At 33.0% G+C, this 15575-nt stretch overlaps 1 protein-coding gene across 7 annotated transcripts; it reads right to left on the bottom strand.

Annotated features, from left to right (window-relative positions):
- Positions 1 to 122: 122 nt before the first annotated feature.
- LOC108219193 (uncharacterized) lies at positions 123 to 14731 on the bottom strand. Of its 7 annotated transcripts, none has more exons than XM_017392503.2 (20): positions 14562 to 14731; positions 14325 to 14369; positions 13393 to 13467; positions 12893 to 12967; positions 12543 to 12608; positions 12121 to 12213; positions 10310 to 10421; positions 7125 to 7170; positions 6361 to 6432; positions 5467 to 5529; positions 5222 to 5376; positions 5085 to 5149; positions 4013 to 4163; positions 3734 to 3839; positions 3505 to 3640; positions 2862 to 2926; positions 2583 to 2747; positions 1918 to 1990; positions 1691 to 1767; positions 123 to 440 (listed from the first exon to the last, which is right to left on the bottom strand). In XM_017392503.2, exons 1-19 carry the CDS (start codon positions 14563 to 14565, stop codon positions 1709 to 1711), a joined length of 1626 nt encoding a protein of 541 aa, XP_017247992.1. In that variant the 5' UTR covers positions 14566 to 14731; the 3' UTR covers positions 123 to 440; positions 1691 to 1708. The 7 variants fall into 7 exon arrangements, with proteins under 7 accessions (XP_017247992.1, XP_017247989.1, XP_017247990.1 ...); XM_017392500.2 differs by having other exon boundaries at positions 12893 to 12970; positions 13393 to 13470; positions 14562 to 14700; XM_017392501.2 differs by having other exon boundaries at positions 13393 to 13470; positions 14562 to 14700.
- Between the last annotated feature and the right edge of the window lie 844 nt (positions 14732 to 15575).

The following is a 15575-nucleotide window of genomic DNA, read 5'->3' as shown; positions in this document are numbered from 1 at the left end:
TCAGAATTATGCCAAATGTCTAGTCCACCAATGTTTACCACATTAATCCATATTGTACTTTCCAAATGCTTACTAAATCAATGAGGAACTTAGCATGATGCAGAATATGTTTAGCCCAAAAAGACGCAATAAATCCAGGAACTATAATTATAAATTAATCTAACACCAAGACCAAAAAAGGTTATACACTGACCCTAAACGGTCAAGCAACCAACATCACATCTTTTTTAGATGGTACAGAACACACGGTCACCAGAGATACATATTTAGCTAATCATCTGTAGAATACGACAACATGATGTAACATGCTTATATATCAAAAATCGAAGGAATGCATTCAGCTTCAAGTGATTCTGTGAGAAGTAAACTCATTTGTTGCTGCTTTGTTTATGCTGTTGTCACCAGAATGTTGTATTTCAACTCAGTTTGCCTCTGTTTGCCTGATATGAACAGATCAATATAAGGGAGAGAAGTAGTAGAGGTAATTAAGTTAAGCAAGGGAAATATAAAAGAAGACTCCCACACATACACACACACACACACACACACACAAACAGATGCCTCCTCAGGCTCGAACCCCGAATATTGTTGTCAAGACAAATTTACTAGACTACAGCGCTAGGGATTCACAAAGAAATTACGCAACTTCAGTTTTTTAAGGGGTCAAGGAGCAAAAAAGCTTCCATGGTTTAGGCGTGGTTTATCAATACATTTTTACATTAACGAATTAATTTATATTATGTTTTAAATTTAGTATGTTGACTGAGATTTATCATTTTATAGCTAATTAAATTCCCTAGGCTAAATGCTTGCATCCAGTGCATCACATGAGAATTCCTAATATTTCTATAATTTATATTTGTTGTAATATTCTTCAAATGTGTAATAATTATAACTTTAACATTATATGTAAAAATATTCTTATATAATTTCTTATTTATATTATTTGTAATTTTGAAACGGATGAATTTTGTGAGTTTCTTATTATTCTATTTGTGCTTTTGTAGAGTATAAGGTTTAGCAGACACAGATTTAATTTAGAAAACTTTCAAATAATGTCTTAAAATTAGTTCCAATTACCGACCACCACCGAACTTCTAATATTTAGTATACATGACGTAGATTTTAATAATAAAATTCTATATATATTTCATTAAATTAATGTTAGTGTGAAAATAGAATTGAATTTGTTTTTCCAAATAATAAAATCCTGTTTATACAAAATAGATTTATTATTTATCATTGTCATCATAATAATGCTTATTGGTATCAAGTATTTCAAAAAACAATATGCATGGGGGGGGGGGGGGGGGGGGGGGGGGGGGGGGGTATTTGAGCCTGTTTAAATAATGAAAGGGTATTTGCTCCTTAACCCTCTTTAATTAAATATGTTAGGTTCTATCAGTCTGTTCAAGTGCCTAGTTTTACCTCGGATACGAGACTAGATAGTCACAATATTTTAGCCCGTTTAAATCATATGGCTGTGCTCCCTACACCTAAAGCAAAAGGGTTTTTTTGCTCCTTAACCCTCTTCAGTTAATTAAGTAGAGATGTCCACTTAACCCTTTTTAAAACTCATGACTACATAAGTTAAGTTCTACCAGTCGACAAGCTGAAGTGCCTAGTACCTCAGATACGAGACCAGATAATCACAATTCATGAGGGAGAGGGGGGAAGACGTCCACTTTACCTCATTTGCCAAAATTGATTATGAGCTACTACTCGATGAAGGAAGCTCGGTTACTTTCCCGATCGCAACAGTTTTTCCTGTAAAAAAAGGCAATTCAGGTAAAAAGACTTAACTTCCACTTACGTGTTTGCATTTTACTATTCTAGTGGCCATGAATAGTTTCATGGAATGATTATGAGAATTACTTAAATTTACAAAAAAAAACAAATGCAGAATAACAATATCACCTTCAGTGCGGAGAGTGAACCGTCCTAGTTGCGGAAAATCTGCAAACTTCTCAATGCATATCAAATTGTTCACCTGGTAAACGTGACAGTTAGGAAATCTACACAACAAACTATACCAGTGACCAACTTACTCATTCTCCTATTTACAATAACATTTGAATCACAAATACAAAATAAACCATTTAATTAATATGGTTGAAATCAACGAAGATGGCAGACATAATAAAGCCATACACAATAAATAAGGACTAAGAAAGAACATGACTATCTTATTCACGCAGTTTTTAATATTTTAGAAGATATCCCCCCTTTAGAAAAAGGGTTTACCTATTGCTCATCGTATACCTACCTTTCAGAATATTTGCTCTCTTTATATCATAATTACAACTCTTATGATAAATAATATAAAATTTTGATATGCAAAAGAAATTAGGTACAAGTGTGTTTGGAAACATTATATTCATATGAAGTGTCTACTCAAAAGCAGGTAGGTCTACTTTCAAGACAGATCAATGTAAACAAGATTAAGCTTTCATAACGTGACTTCAAAATTATATTGAATATAAAGTAAATAACAGTATACATTCAAAAATCTAGAAAAAATCGAAAGGATTATGCAAAAATATTTACAAGTTCATAAATCATTTTGGTTTAAATGTAGTTACCTCAATCCGGCACAAAACAATAGCCCCATTCTTCACAAATAGTACTTTCTTTTTCATAGGTTTCTTAGTCTTCAAATCAATCTGCTTCATTAGCTCGACAATCTCACATTCTTCTACAACAGAGTGAATATGCAATACTGCCTTGTAGCCAGCAGTGTAAATTGCCTGAAATAAAAATGTTACGTGAAACTACGATAACCATATATAAGTGAGATACAAAAAGAACTTAACGCAAGAGCCAGATCAATCTGATGAAACAAGATCAAACTCAGCCCTTACATTGTCCAGAACCTCAAGGAATTGTAACTGGGCAACAAAAGAAGTGACAACAGGAATTGGCCTAGCTGAAAAACGAGAAATGCATATATTAGCACAGGTCATCCAATAAAGTAGCAGCTTTTAAGGCATAGACAAACAGCTAGCATTAAGAAACAGTGGACATCTAATAATATTAGTTCAACTCACATATAAATAACAAACTATGGGTCAGCTATAGTCGCCTTTTAAAAAAATGAGATAGGCAATGACAAATCAGCCTATAAGACTAAAAAATAATAACAAAAGACCAAACAAACACATAGTTAAATAAATATCATAATTAAAAGGACAGCTTTCGAGAAATACTAATGAGCCTACAATTCTCCAATTCGTAATACTTATAAAATATCATAGTACTGTTTCTTTAAGCCTGTCCATACGAAAATTATTCGTGATTTTCCTGATGTTGCAACTTATCTTCATCACTTTCCAAGATTTTAGTAAAATAGTGAGTACAAAGACCATGTTAATGTATAGCAGAGAGGCACATAACTACAATCAAATGCTATTTTATACATCCAATATGTGTGTCATTCGGGTCCAATTAATCAATTTGTAAAAGAAATGCTCGAATTTTTAGTGTATATAAACAGGATCCACGCACCTACACTACAAAGGACGAAACCAGACAATATAACCTCTTCCTCGATCCCAGATAATCTGACACGCAAGTTTTCACCAGGTCCAGCACGCCTAACTTTATCTTCATCACAATATACAGCAAGAACTTTCACATGAGCCTGTACACCAATACTTTATTAATCCAATCCTAAATATAAAATAACTCGCACTCGGTGAAACACATATACATATATAAGAGTGTATAGCTGCACCTTGTTTGGCATGACCATCAAGCTATCACCCTCACTCACGCTACCAGATTCTGCTTTGCCCATAACAACAGTACCCATGTCTTTAAACTTGTCAATAATGGGCAACCTACAACAAAATCAAGGTGAGATGTAAAGATAGTCTACATAATTAAACATATATCACATTGACAGAGTGACAGATATGCACCATTTCATACAACTAAATCAAAATGCAAAAATTTCAAAATATCAAGGTTCTTATATCAAGAGTTAAGAACACCAATATACGTTCTTGTGTACCTGAATGGGGCCTTTGGATCACGAGGAGGAACATCAATTGCATCAAGGGCTTCGAAGAGGCATGCACCCTTCCACCATGAACAAACAGATTTGTCCACTCTTGTCTGCAAATTTGAACCATGAAGCCCGGAAATTGGTAGAAACTGCACATCTACAACTCACAGAAAAAAAAAAAAACAGATAAATAAAAAATGATTATATGCTTGAGGCTAACTAAATAAATCAAAGTGCACAGGTTCAAAAGGTTTGACTAGATAATGGGGAATTTGTGCTTTCACCATATGTTCGTTTATCTCTTGTACCAATAAACTATAATATCTGCACTGAAACAAATATTGCCCTAGTATAAGGGTTGGATCGAATGGATCTTAGTAAAAAGTTTGGTAGACTGGATTGAGCAAAAAAAAAACAAATACTACGCCTATATTTAACAAAAAGATTCAACTTATTTTCACCAGTTCCATTGCAACCAACACTGGTAAACAGGGGTGCTCAAGTCATCCAACGATAGGTGGTGAAGGGGAACAGGAATACTGTATGTGGGTATAACTGTATAAGTTGTGCTAAATGGGGTATCCCTGTATAGAGTAGGGATGGGGCAGTGGCATAAAATGTAAATTCTACTCGTATATTGTCATTTTTTGAAAAATAATTTTGGCATAATTGTCATCATAATCTTACAAATAATTATCATTTTGTTAATATAAACTGTTTTCTTAACTTTTCAGAATGAGATATTTGCAGAATCCCAACTTCAAATTTACTTCTACAAACTGCATTTTATCCATATAACATGAATCATACATTTACAATATATTTATACATAGCATATTCTCCCACACCCAAATCCCCCGTATCATCATATTTGTCAAATCCGTATATCTACCACACCCAATACAATCTAACAGAACAAGCTCTAGCCAAATAAACAAAAAGATTTCCACTTATTTCAAGCCAGATGTTCCAGCTACATTATTTAATAGTATCTAATAGCTAACATAGATCCAAAGGGGGTGACTCAACCAAAGAAAGGCACATATGATTATAAATTGACGTATCGATATTCATTTACCTTTCTTCACATTGTAACCAGAAGACTTCAAGAATGGTGTCATTTTTGACTCAATTTCGTTATACCTGGGATATAAATTAGCAGTAAGCAAAGCAGGTACAAGATTTAAATGCCAAAATATAAATGTGGTCAATCACCTATCTATTGACCAGTTCACTGTAGGATCATCCATCTTATTGACAACGACGAGGAGTTTAGTGACACCCAGAGTCTTTGCAAGCTGGACATGTTCACGAGTCTGCCCACCTTTCTCATATCCTGTTTCAAATTCTCCTTTCCGAGCAGATATCACCTAAATAATGCAAAGACATAAGAAACAAAATCCACATAGTACGCTATACCATTGTAGAGTTGCAATAAAGCAAATGCACCAGTAACCTACCAGCACACCGATGTCAGCTTGAGATGCACCACTAATCATATTTGGTACATAACTTTTGTGACCCTGGAAAAATAATTAATTTACAATAAATGGTTTACAAAAAATAATTTAAACGAATTTCAGAAGTACAAGCATAATCATACAGGAATGGTATAACATCCAAATGACAAGACCTCATTATAACTAATAATATTAGTGCTGGAACAAAAGATGTTCTGGTACAGATTAAGATAAAAATTGTATAATGCACAGCATATGCCCTGAGAATAACCTTATATTTCAGACAGTGAAAAGCATGTTCACATTCCCAATCTCAAAACTCAATACTCTACCTGCCAATCAGGGGAACTAGAAACTACTCAAGAAATCCACCTCTTTACTTTACTTTAAGTTACTTAAATTGAAGTTAAAATTGTAATGAGAGGTTAGTAGCTGTGAGTTGGTGAATATTATTAATAAAAATGAATTTAAGTTGTACATGTGAATGATAATATTATCTTTTATCATATGCTGTTGTTTAAACTTTTTAGTCACTAACTTACTACACAAACAAGCATTCTTAAACCGTTACTATCCAACATACTACACAAACTCACATTTTTAAACTTTAAAGTCAGAAATCACTTTGAAGTCCATAACTTCAGGCATACACAAATTATAAACTCAGTATATATAAATTCTAAACCTAGTCATGTGCGCCTGTTCTCAAGTACTGTAGACCTCCCTCTGCCGAATTTAGTGTTTCACGTTTTCTAATTCTGTTTGAAGTATCAAAAAAAGAGAATGAAGAAATCTCTCTTAAATTTTTTAAACAATTTAGCTTTTCTATTAGTAGCTGCAGAGCCTACAGTACATCCTGTAATATGAAAGCTACAAATCGGAGGAGAAAATTACCGGTGCATCAAGAATAGTAAATCTTGTTGTTTCGGTTTCAAAGTGTGCTCTGCCAACTTCAACTGTTATTCCCTGCAATAAAAATAATATTATATCAAAAAACACCAATTTCATGTAAAAGTTCGTCTAATAATTTACACTATAGTATAATAAAGTCTCCTAGTTTAACTGGGCAGATGCTAAGCTATACAATTTTAAACAGTAGATGGCAGAAATTTTTGATACACGGAGTAACCTACTGTCAACAATCTTTTATGGCTACACGTAGTCACGTAGGGTCTAGCATCAACCACTCGCTTCCATTCATAAAAGTGTTATATATTAAATTATATAGGCACAAACATCCAGTTAATACAATGTGAACATCAAACAATCAGAATTCTGACTCACTATCTTACAATTTACACAGAAAAGCAAAACATTAGAATACAATATGTGTGTGTGTGTGTGATGCTGAAGGGGAAGAATATTTCACCTGAAAAGAATAGAGATGTAAAAATACGGAAAAAGAACAAATCATTGTTCATACACCTCATTGAACACACAACTCGTATACAAGCAAATCTCAAGAAATTCTATTGAGTAAATTGAGATAATCATGCTATGTGTTCTTATCAGGATATGCTATAGTAGATAAAAGGGAAGGTGGAAAGGATACTATACACCAAAGAGTAATTACAATACGTTTTATCTTTTACTCATATCACATTTTGATCAGAAAGACAGAAACTGGTAACATTCCCAATTTAGCACAAAAATAGTACCTTGACTCTTTCTTCTTCATTGGTATCCATGATGTAGGCCATATACCTAGCAATAATCAGCAAACAAGATCACAAATTTAGGAACAAGCCCATTACATACATTAATCTAGCCAAAAAAAGAATTTTGTATGTAAAAACAGTGGAGCAAAGTTAACCCAAGAGTTGGCTAACTCTTCGAATAAAAATGAAGATATTGAGATAAAAATATTTCAATAGACCGAATGACCGATGTATATTTGAGTACATTATAACAATACATATTAATTAATAATAAAATGATATGTGTGTCACATTAATTAATAACAAAATGATATGTGCATCACATATACAAAAGTAAGCACAATATTTACACTAAGACTAGCCTTTTAGTGACACGATTTGATATTACTACCAATACTTAATTAGTATGATGTTATTTAAGATCAAAATACAAAATCAAGTTCAGATCTAGAACTTATTTAACACATCAGATATTTCTTTGTTTAGCAACATATTACACTCAAAAAGCTAAAAAATTTATAATAAAAAACATAAATGAAAATTTAAAAATAATTTTTAGAAGAACACAACCAAAGCTTCTTGACCAGTTTAATAGTATTGTTCACATGTTAATATTTACGACTATATTTAGTTCTTTAGCTCGCTATCCTGGTACTTGTGATCAAGCTTATTACGGCGCCAAGTCGAGCCTCGGCGCCCGGATACCTTGGAATCGACTAGTCGACAAGTCGCCCGACTAGTCGTAAAAAGTCGACAAATCATTCTTATACATATTTTTACTAGATTTAATATATAAAATATAGTTGAACGCACATCAGTTTATAGTTTGAATCAAAGTAAAAGATAATAAGCAACAGTGAGATGTATACGATGTAGCAGATTGTTAGTTCACATATAAATTGAAGCCAGAAAGTAGTGATAGGAAAGAAATAATAATGTGAAGTTGAAATGATACAAAGATTAAAGATATACTTATATGTTGAAAATGATACAAATATTACATAGCCTGAAGCCAAAAAGTAGTGACAGAAAGGAAATAATAATGTGAAGTTGAAATGATACAAAGATTAGGGAGACACTGATATGTTGAAAATAAGTCGCCAGACTAAATAAGTCGTTGCTCGACTTTTTCTATAAAATGACTTGTCGACTAGTTGACGACTAGTCGTTGACTTGATAACAATGCTTGTGGTTACTTGTTCTATATTGTCCGATGTAGTGAAGAAAAAAACAAATAAATTCATGAATAAAAAGAAAGGATTTTATATTAAGTGGCCATCATTCTTGTTAAAATATCTCAGCTAACTATCTGATCTTCACAGGGACTCATTTTAAACACCCAAATCACTTTTAATATTACTTAATCAAATCTAAAAGATACATTGACAGAAAACTTAACCGGATACTTGTCACAAGATGAAGTTTATTACACGTTGCTCATGTGATAAAAGTAAATTCAAAATTATACATGCAAAGGTACCTTAAAACACATATAGTACATGATTTTTAGCGATCAGACCAAAAAACGGGAATTGACTAGGTCTAAAACTAATCTATTAGGAAAAAATCACCAATTTTGTTATTATTTCTTTTCAAAATTTAAAAGAGTGGTATATTAGTGATTTGAGTGCATTAAACGAGTCCCCGTAGAGATCAGAATACTAGTTGAGATATTTTGACATAACGGTGGCCACTTTGTCACTTTGATATAAAACCCATAAACGAAATACTCCAAAACATTATAGATCTTTCTAACCATCACTTTTAAGAATTGACTCAGGTGAGTGACTTTAAATGTTTGAGCAATGATGTGACCTATTAGGTTAATCATTCAGCAGATCTAAATTTGTGTTTGGTTGTTTTCTAGTAATTCATTTACCTTTTATGTTATTATGTGCTCTAGATTTTTATTTTTAGCCTTTTTACAGCAGCTCCTGAATTTAGAAGTTTCCAAATACATTATTATTATTATTAGCATTTTACTTCTAAAGAACTTTGAAAAGAAATTATGATATAGGGATCTTCAGAAAAACAGCTTAGGAGTAATAGAGGTAAGGTCTGCATGCTCAACCCATAATTTTAAAGGATATACTGGGTAAGTTCTGTTTCGAATAAAATATAGAATTCAAATGTGATGCTGAAACTCGCCAGCCGTACCCGTGTCAACAGACACGGAATCCAGATGGGACCATTTGTGGAAAATCGGACATTCTGTGTTGCTGGAGGAATCGAAGGTTGCGCATAAGATTCAAGAAAAAATTGTCGTATAGATGATTAATAAAAGAGGACAATAGGAACAAAACGGGAAAGAAGCTAGGGTTGCTGTGAAAAAGACGATGCAAAGTCAGAAAAAGAAGACAAATGATAATTATCAGTAGAATTGAGCCAGCATAAATGTATAACACAGTGGCCCCTCATATAACGTTTTTGAACTGTCTAATGTCCCCATTCATCTACTAATAAATTCATCAAAGATAAGTAATGTACAGCAACAGCTGTATGTCAAAAGACCTACACATCCTGAATACATTGTAGCTATAAATACCAAAAAAAAAAAAAAAACACAGACCTTGTTTCAATTATTATTAAAAATAAGTACAACAGCAGTGTAATATATAAAGTTTATTACACTAGCTAAATAAATCAAGTAATTCAATTTAAAATAATATATGTTTTTTCCAAATTGGTGTGTTGGATCATTAGGAGACGTGTCTCCAAGTATGTGAAGTTCGAAAAATCTGATACTACGATCCATAATATCCTTCTAAAGAAAGTCCAGGCACTATACGATTTTGATGCAACAAAGGGATAACATCATTTCTAAGATAAAACTTATAATCAGAATTCATTAATGATGAAAGGATAGCCTTGAGGTGGTCTAGATACCATCAATTCTGATAAGCTTTCCATTTCAAGAAACATAACAAAATAAAATTTTATCTCCAATTATGAAAACTTACTTCCAGTACAGGCCCATGTCTATTCAGATGCAAATCATTTCTTTACATAATCATGTATATGCATGGAGGAAGGGAGAGACCACTATTTAATACTATCAAAAACACCTTAAAGAGAGCAATTATTCTTCACAGACTCATGTTCTAACTCCAAAATGTACCAAAAATGAAAGGATGAATAGAGAAACTTTCAACAAATTTTCAATTGGGAGGTGAATGATGTCTCACCAGCTCTCTCTGCTTTTATCCTTTGCTTCTCTCTCGTACTTCTGGATTGTACGCTCATCAACCTGCCCACTAAGGAATAGTATTTGACCACCAATTGTGGATTTTCCAGCATCTGCCATTATTTTAAGTAATACATCAACAAAATTTTAGGCATCAGTGCATCCATATTAAGAACATTTGTGCTAAAAATACCTAAACTTGTTAGTTTGTGATCTAGATTCTTCAATAAAAGATAACAAAAAGATGGAAACTAGATATTAATAGATATAGAAACAAGGGGAAAAATGGAAAGAGTACCAGCCATTAGAAGACAAGAATTAAAATATACAGAATGTGATACAAAAATAAGTCAAAGGCTTCTTTAGTGAGCTCATCTACAGCTATCATATTTAAATTCATATATGACTGAAGATTGTGTAGTGGTAATCAAATTGACTACCCAAGCATACAAGGACTGTCATCAAATACAGATCAAACTATTTTTAATTATTACTGTCGATATAAGGCAGAAAAACATAGAGAACTTTCAATGAACAGTTTCCTATTCACATATGTATGAAGTAATTAGAAATCCAGAAGTATTACTAAAAAGGCTTTGCATCTTACATATATGGAAGTAGTTAGAAGATCCTACTACATGGATTAGGAGTTCTATGCAACTATACCCTATACCAGGGTTGCAATTTTGGTTCATTAATGCCTTCGTGGTCCATAAGAAGTAAGAACCTTTGGTAACTGAATCTGATTTTACAAGGAAAACTTTTCACATCACAACCTTCACTAATAATTATCATTCTTGTCGCACTCTCTCCAACACCATCTGAGCCCAAACTAATCGTAAAAAGATTGCTAACTGACAGCCACCTTTATGGTCAAGTGTTACTACCTAATTATTCATTTATGAATTATTAATGCCCCTGTTCTTTATTCTGATGCTCTCTTCCTCAATTTAAGAAAAGCAAATGATAGAGGTTAGTACAAATAAGACAAGCAAACACAGAATTGTCTTCTAAATTAGGAAAAATAATAATAAACCGCGCCCTAAGCAAACTCACTAAACCCTTTATAAATTCCAGAATTGCTCCATATTATAATTAAAAATTAATTCTTGAACTTCAGTAGATCTACACTTTCTTCAATGAAAGAAGCTCATAGACAAATTGCAACCTCCTAAGAAAAAATGATTGTATCATTACTTTCTAGCTACCAGTCAAAACAAGGTTACAGTATGTTTTTTCTAAGCATCAATAGTACGATTCTAGCATTTTCCTAATAGTTAACGCAGAATTAAACTTCATCAAGCATGGCATGAATCTTAAATAGCATACACAATTTTTCCAGAAACAAAAATACTAAAAATCATATCATTAATATTTCACAATTAGGTGTCGATCATCTATAGGTAGAAGAACATCATTAGTTCAGGCAGGTGTCACAAAATATTTAAGATGCTGAAGGGTTTAAAATAAAAACTTATTACGCATCCCTCACCGATGCTTTATCATACAATATACAAGAAGTCTAGATAAAGAAATGAATGATATTCCTGCCAGTTGCCAGAGAGAAGGAAACCACAAAGAAACAACAAAGGACACGTACAATGAGATAAAAGAATGACACTAACTATTCTGAATCTGTAATACAAACAGCATACTTGAACAATGATGAAGTACACTACAACATTGTTTGTCATGCAATTAAATTTCAGGAAGCACAATTTTACTTGAATAAGGTAAGTTCCACATATTTGTTAAATTATAGAAACATCTTACTGGATTAAAAACGGGGGGGAAAAGAGGAGATTAACTTACCGACATGACCAATAAACACCACATTCAAATGTCTTTTCTTAGCAACTTCAGTATCGTTTTCAGTTTTATCGAGAGCAGAAACTTCTTCTACCACTGGAGACGAAGAACACAACAAGTATAAATTCCATGGTAAAATGTTTTAACATCAAGCCCAAAAGAGTGAAGGCAGAAGGCCCATCAAAGAAATCAAAATAACAGACACAAAGCAAAATGTTTTGGTTGACAATTGCAGGCTGCAATATCATCCAGGAGGAAAAACAAAAAGATTATGACTTACAAAATCTATAACTTAGTCCAAGCAAAAATATTCTAACAGAGAATCATGGCATACACAATGTCGGCACCATATAGCTCAAATAAATATGATAAAGACTAATTAGCAAAAAGAAAGACATACAAAACATAGATGTGGTATAACAAACCTTCACCAGTATTTCTTGGCTCCACATGCGGTAGTTGCGAGTCTCCTTGCACCTCATCCCTTGAGTCTTAATCAAAAAAACAAAATTTAATTTAATTAGATGATACACTTTACCATACTTTACTAGTTTACTGTATTAGTTACAACTATTTGGAATCTATATACGATTTCAGAAAGCTGAAGTGAAAAATATATGCAAAATATCAGTTCTATTATAAATCACAGCACTAGAATATCCGTCAAAAGATATCTTTAACGAATTTTTATATTCGCCATTAAATGGTAGGTGTCTATAAATATTTGAACTGAAACCCTACTATTCTTGAGCATCTATTTATTCACACCACCTACCTTCGTCCATTCTATCAGGTTTTTCAACGTCATCAGCCATCAAATCTTCCCCATTAGCCATCACATTCCTATCTTCTGCTAAAATTCAGTCAGAAGTCATTTCATATCCATAAAGAGTTTACTCAAGCATCCCAAGTTATAATAATATATACTACTACCAGATCGTAATTTAAGAAAGTAAAATATAGTGGTACCAGTAATACTAGTATATTGCAAGGCATTGTACTTTGATTGATCTTTTTAACCGAAAGAGCTATATTATTTTTGCAGTGCTTTTGTGCAGGTGCAAACAAATTGGGAAGCTGAAGTCACAAAATTATGAAACACCAATTTTGAACAAGAAACCATATAAAGTAATTTGAACAATTACAAAGCAATCCAACCACATAATAAAGTTACTGAAACATGTCAGAAATCCCGGTGATTTTTATTAATATAATAGCATTAACATTCAGTGGACTTAAACATTTCATTACTGATAATTTTCTCATGTCACCTACCTTCGTCCATTCTATCAGATTTTTCAACTTCATCAGCCATCAATTCTTCTCCATTAGCCACCAAATTCTTATCTTCTGCTATAATTAAACCAGCAGCCATATCATCTCCACAGATAGTTGAACACAATCGTCATATAGGTAAGATAAATTGTAAAACCGGAATTTTAACTGTAAAAACATCGTGAGGTAATAATAGTGATAAAAAACTGAACAGTTTTATTTATAAATTACTGAGATATAAAACAAAATACTTTTCAATCCTATGTTATAAAGCTGTTGCGTAATATAAGATCATCTTAATAACACTTCTAGTATCTAGATAACTCATGAAACACATCTTACCATATTTAGTTCAATACGTGGATATTCATTTGTCACCATAAAGTCCATTCTTGTCGTATTTGTTACTTTTCGGATTCATTAAAAACAGCACACAATACCAAATGAGCATACATTCATTTAGTCGTTCACGAAAATTCCAAAACACACATATCGAAAAAATACACATCCACAAACATTACTACAAAATTTACCTCATTTAATTTCTCAGATGGCCTAATTAGCCGCTTACCATATCTAATTCAATAACGTGGATATTCATTCTCACCATACAGTCCATTCTTGTCGTATCTGTTGCTTTTCGGATTCATTAAAAACAGCACAAAATACCAATTGAGCATACATTCCTTTACTCCGTTTACACGAAAATTCCAAAACATACATATCAAAAAAAAAATCACATCCACAAACTTATAAAAAACAGTACACCACAATTCACCACATTTAATTTCTCACATAGCCTGATTAGCCACACAAACATACAGCAACAATACCTATCTCTCGACTCTCGAGTATTCACTATTATTTAGCACAGTCCAACACATAATTCAACACATATCAAATAAAAACACACAAAAAAAACGAAAACATACCAGATGAATCAAGCTGCAACGCTCGGATATCGTCTTGGATATTATCTAACAGCACAAACAACAAGAATAAGTCATCTAAAATGAAGAGAGAGCAAACAAAACGACACCGTTTATGAATTGAAGCAAAATTGAGCGATAAAAAAACCTAAAAATGAATTAAACAGCAAAAAATAAGAATCAAAGAAAAATAGTTGAAGATCTAATAGAATAGATATGCAAAAACATGAAAAAGCATACCCATCGTCGATGATTGTGAGAAGCTAGTAGAGTATTTGTGAGTGTTGATGAAACGCACTTTAGTTCACAGTATGAATGAAGATGAGCAGGAATACAGAATTTGTGTATGTATGTATTCGTCCGCGGCTTTGGGCTCGGGGATGGAATTGTGTTTGGGCCTATTGATCACTGGGTTTTGCTCTCTTTTTCTTTCCTTTTTTTATGTCACACGTTTAGGATGGGCATTAATCCCGACCCGCCCGATCCCGAACCGATCCCCGCACCGAATGGTGCGGGGATTCGGGGATTTTTTCGGGTACGGGCCGGGTAACGGGGATGACTTTGAAAAAAAATCGGGGATCGGGTCGGGTACGGTTTTTCACATTCCCCCGGCCCGATCCCCGAACCCCGACCCGATTTCCCCCGATTGTCGACCGATCCCCGATCCGATTATTATATTATATATTATATATTATATATTATATATTATATACATATATATTATAATCATTTATTAACATGTTTATATACCTCTTTAGGTCAACTTCAGTCATGGATTTTCACATGTTTATAATCATTTATTAACATGTTTATATACCTCTTTAATATAATTAAATTTATTGAAATAAATTTTAATACTTATTTCTATTAATATAAGTCTTAAAACTAAAAAGGTCATAATTAAATCATTCAAGATCTGTTTATTAAAATGATTAGGTATTAATTAGACATACTAGAAACTAATCGTAATTATGAATTTAAGTATTTAAAAAGAAATTTTAGCTTAAATTAAAAATCCCCGAATCACCGCGGGTATCCCCGAATCCCGATCGGGCCGGGGATGGGGATCGAAAAATAATCCCCGATGGGGATCGGGCCGGGGATGGGGATTGAGTTTGGATTCGGGGATCGGGGCCGGGTATAGCAATCCCCGACCCGAAGGGGCCCGATGCCCATCCCTTGTTCATTTGATTTTAAAAAGATTTTTTTTCATTCATTCATGAAATCTGAGAATATTCGATTGAGATTGTTTGT

This window comes from Daucus carota, chromosome 4 (assembly GCF_001625215.2).
Source record: "Daucus carota subsp. sativus chromosome 4, DH1 v3.0, whole genome shotgun sequence".
In the NCBI taxonomy this organism is placed as follows: Eukaryota; Viridiplantae; Streptophyta; class Magnoliopsida; order Apiales; family Apiaceae; genus Daucus; species Daucus carota.
This window is presented reverse-complemented; position numbering and strand designations above follow the sequence as displayed.